We start from the raw sequence: 12,269 nt of genomic DNA on the forward strand, positions 1-12,269 counted from the left end.
TATGAAACTTTCTGGTTTTACTGTTTGAAAATGTTTCTGGGATAAAAAAAAAAAAAATGTTGATCATTTCAGTTATACTGTAAATTTTGAACCTGCCTTAATAGAAATATTAGAAAAAAAAAGTATCCATAAAATTACACAATGTCAAAAAATACAAATAAATGTACAAGTAACCAAAAAAATCTACTTCAATCCAGTAACTGTAAGTAAGTGATTTGTTACTTCCACCTCTGGTCAGAAGACTGAACAAGCATATAGAAATATTCACCATTCAACCTTTAAGCCCTCCAGCTGCTGGCTTAAACCATCATTTGTGTTGAAAGTGAAAAGAAAACAACTGTGAAGCATGTTCTTTCGTTTCACATGTTTAAAAACCATTTCCAGCTCATTGATGGCCCGGTTCTTTAAGATTGTTCAGCATACAGAAACCATGGTTCCAGGTGGTCTACCTCTAACTTGTCACAGTGTAAGTCCTCCCATGTACTACTTCAGCCCTCTGTCTCAAAGAAAGATCTTTTGCCAATCCTGGAGGGTCTGCCATGTAAGGTGCTGAGGCAGCTGTGAACATTCAGCAGCTTCAGATGTCCAGAAAAACATCCCCAGAAAAAAACAACGCTTCATACATGAGCAGGAACACTGAGTGTGTTTCGCTGTAAATCGAAGTCTGTTCTGTGTTCAGAGGAGGTTTCTCTATGCTTTCACCTGAATGCAGGCTTCATGAATCAACTCAACACCATCTTTTCAGTCAGTATCTGTCTTGGTCTCTGCTGTGGATGTCTCTGGTCCATTTGATCATAGTCTCTGGAGATCTATAGAGGAAGATCAGTTTGGAGTAAAGTTCTTCTTCTAGCTCCAGCTCTCCTGTCTCCCGTACCTGAAATACACAGAGACTCTAGTGAAAAGCTCACAGTGTACAGTTGTGTCTTATTAAGCCAGACAGGAAAGAAGAGGAGGTCTGTGCCATGCACAGAAAGGTAAAAAGTTTTTCTCCAGCTGAATGTGGTTGAGCTGCACAAATAGAGATATTTGCTTTCTTCAATGGAACAATGGAGCTTCAGGTTGGTCAAGGGCGTCAAATGGTGGCTGGCAATGTTGCAGTGGGTCTTCTTCATGACTGAGGGCCCTGGTATGTGTGGTAATGATTGATGCTGCAATGAGACATTTTCCAGCTTTGCATGGGTTTTCTCTAATGTAACACAGACTATTGTGTGCCATAGCCATAAGCACCAGCACAACCTGAAGCAGGCACCCACAGCTCTCCTCCGAATGGCATCACACACGTTCTTCATAATATTGTGACTCTCAGGTTTGCTGCCTAACACTGCCCTCTTTTTTAACACATGCAGTAAAAACATGAGAAGTCAGTAAAATAATGGTCCCATAACAATCATTTGTTTGCATGGAAAATAACACTTTAATACTGGATTAGATGCATTGTTCACTCTTCCTTTCTCAGTAGGTTTCGTCACTGGCCGCCACTGCAATGCCCACCTGAAGAACTTTTTCCACGAAAACAGTGCTGCTCTTTTGGACCATCCTGTGTGTTCTTCTGATTTTAATCCTACTGAGAACATTTGGGGATGGATGGTGAGGAAACTTTACTAAAAAAAACTTTACTTTACTTTAGAGCATGGATGCTCTTCATTAAGCCATCTTCACCACATGGTGCAATGTTCCCTGTCTCCTGGAAACTCTCACATCGTCATGTCCAAACAAGTTTTTAAAGTGTTGGAATGGTGGAGCTCCACACATCTGAGTGCTTTTTGATGCTTTTAGCTTGGATTTTGTTTTGTTTTAAGGCTATGTTCTTCAACCTAGTCTGCCAGAGACTACAGATGACAATTGGCCTTGTAGCTAACTCTGGTATATTGGCATGGATGCGGTGCAGTAATGTTGATAAATATGCACTGTCACTTAAAACAAATAAAAAGAAAACTTTTGGTCCACTTACGAACTACAGTGACGTACTGCATTCCCCTGAAAATAATTACAAAAAATCCTCCTGTTTTTACAACATAACTACCTCATAAATAAACTAAAAAGACAGTAGCTGTTTTCTCAAAAATGAGACATAACTATTTTAATTTTAACAGCCACTGAATTTTAAGTACTGAAATAAAAACCCCACTGAATTCATTGCATTTAATTGTTTTGTTATGAAAACTGTGTACCTAAATTTATTTGTCTCGAATTCATCTATTTAGAATTAAAATCCAACTAAAATTCACTTATTAAAAATTCAGATCCAAAAATTCAAGTTTCAAAATTCAACAACGAAAAAAATTGGTTTGCTCAAATTCAATTTCCAATTCAGTTCTAAATTCAACTCATCAAAATTCAGATTGAAAAGTTCAAGTTGAAAAATTCAGATCACAACATCCGGGCTACCCAGGACAGGAAAGGTAATAAACCGTATTGACATGAGTATGAGAAACTTTTTTCTTCCTATTGAAAATAATGTAGGAAAAAAGGGTCATTCTAACCAAGGTCTAACCATTGGCACATGTTGAAAGTGGTCTAGGGTCACTACACCACTGCAACAGTAGGGACAAACGTTTCTCTCTCTTATTCTCTTTCAATACAATCTTAACAATAAGATTTGTGTTTTAAAATGAATTCTGATGACAGCACAGGTAATGGGTATGCCTTTGTTACGTTTCTCAATTAACTCACACACCCTCCTGTCAGTCTCTTAGAAACGGCTGCTCTGAGGACCACAATACATTTTTCTTTTACAGTTCCACATTATTTTCAATAGAAAAAACGTTTCTTATATTTGTGTTATTACGGTATATTTCCTTTCCTGTCCCAGGTAGCACAGATGTTGCAATCTGAATTTTTCAATTTGAACTTTTGGATCTGCATATTCATGAATTGAATTTAAAATTAAATTTAAGCAACCTGAATCTTTTTGTTAAGTTATATAACTTGAATCTTTGGATCTGGAATTTTAGTATGTGAGTTTTTAAAATGTGAATTCAGAACATATAAACTAACATATTTTTTTTATGGCAAAATAATTCAATGCAATGAATTCAGTGGTGCTTTTATTTCAGTACTTAAAATTCATTGGCTGTTAAAATTAAATAGTTATGTCTCATTTTGCTTTCATAATAGTATCTCATAAAAACAGAAAATTAAAAAATAATAAAAAAATCCTGTTTTTTTTTTTTTTTTTTTTTTTAAGTGAATGCAATACACCACCGTAATGATCAACCTGTTCAAGTTTAAATACAGTTTTCAAGGCCCTACTATCTGTTTTTACAGGAACACATAACTAACCAGGAAGATGTCTGTGCAGAGCTTCAGGATGCGATCCACGCAGGGTAACTCCTCAAACATGATGGAGTGAGAGATCTCACTGAAGAAGCCCCGCACAAATTTCCCAATGACCAAGACCACAGATACATACAGGCCCATGATCCTGAAAAAAGAGTGTAAGGTAAGGTTAGCGAACAGATGAGAAATAATCATGTTTAACAGAAACTATGTGTCAAGCACAGGGAAATGAAATACGCTATTCAATAGATGCAGATCTTGGTCTGAGATCAGTCCATGAAACAAAGCTGAAAACCCTGTGCAACGTGTCTCCCTACAGCATTTATTCCAGTCACATTAATGTGTTGGTCTGTGGTCATTACCCGTATCCGGCCAAGAAGCCAAGGCTGGGTGGACTGACTTTGTCATTAAATATGACCATTGGTAGAACATTACACGAGCGTTCACAGCCTGCAATGGCGATGTCCCACCACTCCTGGTTTCCGCTGCTGTTCAGTGACTTATCACTCTTCAGTGACAGAGTGATGTTCAGGTAACCATCTTCATCACCTTTAAAAGAAGCAATCATATATGTTAAAACCAAGTGGCAGCCTCTGGTCTAAGGTTATGGTACAATGCTGAAGTGCTAAAACCTGCTGATTCTCCGAGTGTCTGCTTGAGGCTGGCTCTGGAAGTACCAGAATTTACACACCCACCAAACCAGAAAGAGCCGTTTTCACAGCAGAAATAAACAGATTTACAGCCTAGTTCATAAAAAGTCTCCTGTCTGAATTGCTAATTTTACTATCGGTACACACTTTCCAGGGGGGATTTTTTTCTTACTCAGCAGCTTAGAAAACATTAAGATCGTGAGCTCACCCAATCAAAGGCACAGCCCAGCTCATGTGACTGATGGGCGCCCTATAGCTGTACTCAGAGCCTCCTTCACTTCAAATATGGCAGTGATAGACGATTTGCTTCAAAAATCCATTTCAGAAACACGCAGCTGACATCACAGAAACTATGTCCATTAATTTGCAGTCTATGGTTAAAAGAGATGCTTGATATCTCACATAAAGTGTGCTGCTAAAGCTAGAACTGTCAAGCTATTGGTGCTACGCCTGCATGGGTTTTAGTCACGAGACTTATTTGCTGCGGGTGCCACCTTTGGGATCTGTGCTATCAGCCGGCTGCTCGGCTCTGTTAAGTCAATGGGCAAAACCAACAGACAAAAATACAGAATTTGTCATTTCAGCGCAGCGAAGCATGACTTTTTTTAACCACAGGGTAAAGTAAGTTACTGTGAGATTAAGGTACCAACATGTTTGATGTGATTATAACTTCTGTGAGATTGTTGTTGACAGATAATTGTTCATACACTCATAAATAGGCTTAATGGCCCTCATTTATCTATCTTGCGTGGGAATTGGCACAGATTTGGGTGTAAAATGGTTGCTAGGCACCGCCCTGATGGCTATGGCTGCCTTTTGAAGCAGCTCTCTCTTTTTTGTCCATTTCTTGTAAACTTTTTTTGTCTCTTTTTCATAATCTTTGAATGTATTACTTTGTACGGTTCATTTGTTGGTCACGGACACCAAACTTTTTGTGGATTCAGTGATATTGTGGTGCTTCAGTTTTTTACTACTTTTTCTCCTGTGTTTGTCTGGAGATCCTACAATGTAACCATAGCTGCATTGTTTACATGTGAAATAAGCTGTTAGCAGCCAGTAGCATGTCATTGCTAACTAGTGTAGGGCTTGATGATTTCCCCCGAAGTGAGGAGGCGGCGGTGAGGACGACATGCTGGTTCTCGGGTGTGAGCTGGGAGGTGACGACATAGACCTGTCCTTCCATCCATCGTTGTTGGGAACGTAAGATCTATCTCCAATAAGATGGACAAGCTAGCTGTGCTAGCCCAGCGGCAGAGGGGCTGCCAGAGGGCAGAGTGGCATCGTGCTGTTCACGGACGTGGCTGACGGAGCTGACATTGGACGCCGGCGCCACATTGGAGGAGCTTCACCTGCTGTCGGCAGACAGGATCCAGAAGACAGAGACCGAACAGACTGCTGGGGAGGCTCAGTCCTGGACCCTGTGGAGGTGGCAACTTGCTGGGCTGGAGAGTGGTGGCTGTCGTCATCTATTTTCTTGTGGACCTGTCCTTCCATCCATCGTTATTGGGAACACAAGATCTATCTTTAATAAGATGGACGAGCTAGCTGTGCTAACCTAGCAACAGAGGGAAAAGTGGGGAAAGTGTTAGTGCTGGGCGCGCCTGCTCACCGGGGCTCGTCTGGATTGTCGCTTGAGGGTCCCTGGGTCCTTCCGTTTAGAGAGCCGTTCGGTGCAATCTGTTTGGCTGTGGCTGTGGCCACTTTCTGCTCCCCTCCCGCCTGCCCCACCGATCCTTTGTTTTTAATGCAACACAACATCCACTTTTTTAGGCCAGGCAGGGAGAGGGGGGGTTGGTGGACCCCACTCGACCTGTTCTTCCCCAGTTTTAATGCACCACATTACACTTAGCTGCACTATTCACGGTGTAGGAATAATGTAGCCTGTCTGGGACCAGGTTACAGAATAGTGAGGAGGGGGGTTAGTGGTATAGGGTTTGTCACGGGCATAGGCTTGGTGCGGCTGTGGGGGTTGGGCCTCGCTGGTTATGGCTTTTGTGGGGGGCGGGTGGCGCCGGTGGCTTCCGAGGTGCGGCTGGGCTCCGGTAGCTGCAGGTGAGGGTCTGGCGCGGGCCCTAGGGGGTGGGTAGGCCCGGCTGGCTCCTGTACCCCTTGGTGGGCTGCAGTGCGTGATCCTTTGGTCTGTTGCTCGCTGGGGGCCTTGGCATGGCGGGCTTCCTGTGGGGTGCTGTCCTGTGCAGGTTGCCGGGGGGGGGGGGCTACCGATGCCGATCTGTGAGTGGAAATGAGCATACACCCATTTTTCAGGTGTACGTTTGATAAATGGGGGCCATTGTGTAATTTGATTTAATTATGCTCAGTGCAGTTTGAAAACAGCTTTAGGTCTGCTACAAATGAAGGTATATATGGAAGTAAGAGACGGACCCATAATAATGTGAAACATATATATGGACCATACACTGTAAAAAAAACAAAAAAAAACAAAACACGAACATCATCTTGCTAGTAGACTCAAAATGAGGTTCTCACAAAAATGCCTCCCCCTGGTTTCTGGCTGCAGTATATAGGTGAAAAAATCTGGAGAGCTGACTTTCTTTGAGGAGCAAAACAAAGTCTTCGTCAGTTCAGAGGTCATTACAGCCAAACAGCGCTGTCTGGAGTGACACTACTGCAACAGAGCACTAACTTGGAGCGGACCATGATGGAATATTGGTGAAAAACACAAGTTTTTACGATTAATGCAGTTTAAGGAGTGGCACTGTCTATGCCCCCGATGGATCCCATTATACGGACGTGCGCTGCACGATTTTGGATCTAAATATCTCCCGAAGCACTGCTTGGATCAGGAAAGGCTTCTGGGTGAGTATTTTGTTTTACTTCATGCTATAAACAATGTAAAAGCTGTATAAACCGAACTTATCCTTTAAAAGGGGCATTTACAGTAGGAGGGAGTGCAGTGTTGTCAGTGGAGCACAGATTTATGTAAGGCAACCAATTTTACTGTGACAGTTCCATCAGCCCTGACCCGGAAGAGATAGCGAGTAGTTGCTCGTATGGCCACCGTTCAATCTACTGGTGGTAATAAAAAGATCTCCTCTTAAATAGTAATATTTTGGTTGTAGTCATTGTAAAAGTAACGATCGTGGCGTTTCATTTGTAACTCTAGTTTAACTACTCATCTAGGAGGAGTAGTGCCGTTACACTACTCGTTCCTATCAAAAGTAATTTAACTACTTGTAACGTTCGTTACTTGTAGTTACATACCCAACTCTGGGAATGGATAAATGAATTTAAAGTTGAAATGGCTGCATCTATTCAAAATTTGAAGCAATGAATTAAATTTTAAAGAACATTTATGGAAGACATGGCCTGACTGAGGGAAAATGCAAGTCTCATCTCTGAAACGCTGTTAAAATGTAATCCTGTGTGTCCTGTGAGTGAGTTTTTAATCACGTAAGCCTGTCAGCTGAGGCTCATCTGAAGCCAGATGTTGCCTTGGTGATCATTGTTTACCAACTGCCACCAGAGAGCTGGGGGGTATTCCACGAAACTGGCTAAAATAGGCTGGGCTATCGCCGGTAAGCGTGGCTTGAATAAGCGGCCACTTTAATCTTAGCTGCAACTCGTTCCACTTACGAGGTTCAGCTGATTTTCAGAGACGCTTATACAAGCCAGGCTGATCCAAGCTGCGGCTAAGCGCGTGTCCGCGGTATGTAAAAAGCCCCAACGTGTCGATTGTCAAAACGACCAAATCATGTCAAAACCGAGAGCAGAGATGTTTCCTTCAGCCGAAAAAAAAAGTCCTCATGGAGTTGTAAGACTGGTAAACTACTGGTTCAGGAATATCATGCTTATGTGTCAAATCGACACTGACTGTTTCTGCTGAGTTTGATGACCTTTTTTCTTCTCACCCTAAAACTCCTCACACTGCTGTGGCTCAGAGGAGATTGGTCTTCATTAAATTAAGGCTGTTCATATATAGGACTGTATATATATATATATATATATATATATATATATATATATATATATATACACTTCATGCGGCGATGACTTAAACAGTAGAAAAAGACATGTATCAATGAGATGTCATTTTATTAGAGATGATACAGCTGTCAGATGAGATGTGTCAGTGATACAGTGCCCTATATTCCGAGATTTAAATAAGGGGGAAGACACAAAGTTATCTCACCATTTGGAATCACCTTTACGTTATCATCATGATCATGGACCGCTGGTAAAAGGAAGGTATTTATATGGAAAATTGTGGCTTTTGTCACCTTTTATATCATCAGACAATTTGTGCCTTTATTCTGTTATATGTTGACTGTACTTTGAGGGTGACAGAAGAAAGAAAATCAGCATTTTTCAAATAGTTACCACTGGTGGGATCAAACCTACGCCGAAAGTAAAACATGGAACACTGTGCATCTGCGTCATGCTCTCTAACCACTCAGTCACTGACAGCACTGCATCAGGGACAGAGAGTCTAGTATCTGACATGTCTTGATTCACGGTTATTCCAGTCTAGTATAACTGGGGGCGGTACACCTGTCAAAGGATCACGCAGGTGTCCTAAGGTGAGCTCAGGGAGGATGGAAACCTCCCGTGGAGCAGAAGGGCAAAAGCTTGCTTGATCTTGATTTTCAGTATGAATACGGACCGTGGAAGCGGGACCTCACGATCCTTCTGACTTTTTGGGTTTTAAGCAGGAGGTGTCAAAAAAGTTACCAAAAGGTCTCAATTTATGTTTACGAACAAGGACATCATTCATTACAGTTCTAGACTTAATTAATGTGACACATGCAGTTCACAAGGCGTCTTTCAGAAGCCAGTCTGACCTTCTCTGAGATGCAGCTAAGGTAAGCCTGACGTTAAGCCTGACCGGGACCAGGCTTGTCGCGCTTGCTAATTTACCATGGTTACTAAGCCACGCCAGCCCTAAGCCTTGTTTGTTGAACCAAACTCTCGCTAAAGTTAGCGAGGCTGACCCAAATAAGCCAGGCTTTGAGCTAAGCCAGCTTCGTGGAATACCCCCCTGGTGGAGTCTGTTGATTCCCAACACATTTCCACTGAAATCAGGATGTCAAACTGCCTGCAACTGTGACTAAACCAAAGGGCCAATCAGAAAAATTATCACACCGTAGGAATCCTGAGACCCTGAGGAAGCTGTCCGTGCAAGTGTCATGTCTTAAGACACAAAAATGTGCCCATGAGAGTAATATATAGATGAGGGAAATTTGACTGATCTCTGAGAAAACCCCTCAGGAATTAACATTGGACTACATGGGTGCCGGAGCTGACTATGCCCGACAGTTGGCCATTTTGTGAAAAAGTGCTCCATCCTTTTGCTTTAAAAACCACTTTGTCAGAAGCAGGACAAGCCTCCCTACATTTTGAGGGCTTATATGTGTTGATAGCTCAAAAAATGTGGCCAAGAGAGCAATTTACCCAGAAGGTTTCCAGGTTTTGTTTCCCCCTCTCCCCACTCTGTCGTTTGAATCTCCTACTCTAAGCTGAAATATTTCGTCCAATACACACCAATGTTAAACGGCTCAAAGAGCTGAAAATCATCATGACCTTTGAAGGGTCATTGTGGAGAAACTATGAATGCTAGGAAACATTTGAAACCCACTGAATGAAGCCAAAAGATAGCTAAATATTTTGAATGGAGTTTGTAGCTAAATGTATGACTGAATGAGAAGGGTTTGAAGCAGGCTGAAAAAATGTCCTGAAGGGAGAAAATTTAGAAAATTCCGCATTCATCTCTATGGGACTGAAATCGTGCAAATCGTTGAATATCTCTGAAAGTATTTGTGGAAAGTTTCTGAAGAGTCATAGCCCCCTTGTCCCCACTGAAACACACGTTTTGAAGTTTGAACGGTGAAAATCAGTTGAAGTTTGTAGGAGCCTTAGCGGTCCAAAAAAGCAGGCGGAAGAAGAAGAAAAAGAAAAAGAAAGTAGAAGAACATATGCTTTGAATGCATTACTGCATTCGCAGCAATGAAGTAGAAGAACATATGCTGTGAATGCATTACTGCATTCACAGCAATTAATATAAAGTTCAGGTGGAGCTCCCATGAATCATGTCTGCTCCATATCGAAGCAAAGCGGAAGTCTGTGGATTATCTTTTGAAGTGACAATTAACAGCAGTTACAGAAGCTATTAAGCTATCTGTATCATTCATAACATTGTGGTGCTGAGCCCCCCAAAAACTGGGCACTGAGTTACTGTTAAAAGTTGCAAAATTCCTCTTAAGATGCTATATAAACCTAATGTTAGCTCAGACAACAATAAACCTTGCCTTTTGGTTTATTCCATTTTATCATATTTCAGTAATCAATGACCTCTGACCTTTGTGTAGCTGACTGACTGGTTTAGCCTGTTTAGCTCCATTAGGCGCTCTGATGAAGTTGGGAAACATATTAGGAACATGCCTGTCAATGACAAAAAATCAGAAGATATGATCTGTGAGATTCATCAGATACAAAAGGACAACAAACAAGTTTTCACTTTAAAATCCCTCTGTTAAATCAACCTACACAGGCTCAGAGCGATTCCCAACCAGCAGTGAGGCAAGCTCAGCCCTGACAGGGTTTGTGGGTTCCAGGTCTATAGAGTGTTTGTCAGAGGTATGTTCAACAGTCCCTCCTTTCCCCAGGTCCCTGTGAGGGTCAGACAAATTCAGCGTAAACTCACAGACAATCAATGCAGTATATGAAGTATAAAACATGTCACAAAGACAGGGGGTGATGCAGCTCAGGGGACTTGAAGAACAGTCTGCAGAGAAGCTGACAGGAGTCCATGTGTGAACTGCTAGTTCACAGTTACCTGGCTGAGTGGTAACAGTCTGCCATTATCACAAGTCTCTTGTCATTCTCTGTTCAGAGAGTAAATGTTTTACCTTTGGAAAGTCCAGGCCAGACGTAATGTTAAGTCCACATGACTTTCAAGTAGTTCTTTAATAACTTCTTGTCTGCTGGGGGGGCTTATTCTCCACACTGATCCTGAGCTGCCTTCAATCTTTGCGGTCACAATGTCCTCATAACTGTAGAGGCTGATGAACTGCATGGCTACCTGGTGGAAGAACACACAAAAAAGCATAAAAATGTGAATACAGCAAAAAGGGTGGGCAGTTTTTTACAGTAAAAGAACAATACGTTTCATTCTCTGGGATCACTGTGGTAACATGAAGTGTCTGAAACTACTCGGAACATGTGTTTCAGAAAGTTTTATGAAAGTGTGATTGTTTATGTATTACTAAAAACAGTCTCAGGGTGTGTTTACTGATTTCAGAGGAGGGCCTAACAGTGGTCTGTGCTGTACCCTGTGGATATGTAACTACTAGGGATGGAACGGTTTATGAAAAAAGTCTGAACCATTCAGTTTCCCACACTGGGTTTGGGGTGCCTGTGTTTCATTCAGTTTGTGTTTTTCTTTTTTCTTCATTCTACTACTCACTTTGAAGTGTGTAAGTAGCTCCGATCATACGCATGTGCAACCCGAGGAGTATGGCGGAACAATTGTGGACAGGTGTGTGTGCTTTGATGACAGCAGTAAGAAAGTGGAGGATAAAACCGCGACTGAATGTTGCCAACTTAAAGGCTTTGTTACTATATCTTATGACTTTTCAGACCCCTCTTCAGCTAGCTTTTTTTAAAGATGACAATTGTGCAACTTTCCTGTGCTATCGTGAGCCCCTCCCCGTCAAAACAACAACAATGTACACCAAACCGAACCAAAAACCATGACCACAAAACCGTAATAAGAACTAAACCATAGATTTTGTGAACCGTTTCATCCATAGAAACTACCTTTGTACTTTTTGTGCTTTCCTAACAGAATGATGACAGCTGAAACGCTAATGCATGTGGTGAGATGGTATCACATATTAATACTAATGAAATAATGTTAATTATTAAAACCCAATGACATGATGAGATTAAAAATGTTTTGTTTAATGAAAAATGTCTACTCATTTTCAATTTATGGCAAATCCCAGTTGTCACTATTACCCCTTCCCCTTGGCCCTCTGTGTCAAGAAAACATCTCTTATAAATGAGATGTCACTGGATTACCACTTTGCCATCACTCCTAGACACTCACTGACTGTCATAGGCAGAGTGACTGTTTTTCCCTTCCAAACTGAACACACTAATGACACTAATGATGGACCAATATCAGATTGGAGTAACGCATTCACAGCACACAGACTTTACTACCATGTACTGCATTATGTGAGTGATGAGACAGCTAAGCAATGAAAAGCTAACATTACAGTATTCAAGCTGTCCACCCCAACAAACTTAAGATGTATACAGATGTAATGGAGTCCCTAAGAACGTCCTATAAAGAATGCAGAAATCACAAACTCCCTTGTT

At 41.6% G+C, this 12,269-nt stretch overlaps 1 protein-coding gene across 1 annotated transcript in view; it reads right to left on the reverse strand.

The window, feature by feature from the left end:
* Window positions 1–263: 263 nt before the first annotated feature.
* Window positions 264–12,269, reverse strand: part of piezo1 (piezo type mechanosensitive ion channel component 1 (Er blood group)) — a 189,374-nt gene continuing 177,368 nt past the window's right edge. Inside the window, exons 49-54 of the mRNA XM_074675606.1 lie at window positions 10,793–10,965; window positions 10,431–10,553; window positions 10,243–10,325; window positions 3,642–3,828; window positions 3,283–3,424; window positions 264–874 (exon numbers count right to left, since the gene is read on the reverse strand). Of these exons, the coding sequence (XP_074531707.1) occupies window positions 746–874; window positions 3,283–3,424; window positions 3,642–3,828; window positions 10,243–10,325; window positions 10,431–10,553; window positions 10,793–10,965 (837 nt within the window). The 3' untranslated portion in view covers window positions 264–745. The remainder of the gene's footprint in view (window positions 875–3,282; window positions 3,425–3,641; window positions 3,829–10,242; window positions 10,326–10,430; window positions 10,554–10,792; window positions 10,966–12,269) is intronic.

The sequence above is a fragment of the Halichoeres trimaculatus genome, unplaced genomic scaffold (assembly GCF_033239565.1).
Source record: "Halichoeres trimaculatus isolate MK-OKI-2021-1 unplaced genomic scaffold, fHalTri1.1 fHalTri1_scaffold_8, whole genome shotgun sequence".
Taxonomy (NCBI): domain Eukaryota; kingdom Metazoa; phylum Chordata; class Actinopteri; order Labriformes; family Labridae; genus Halichoeres; species Halichoeres trimaculatus.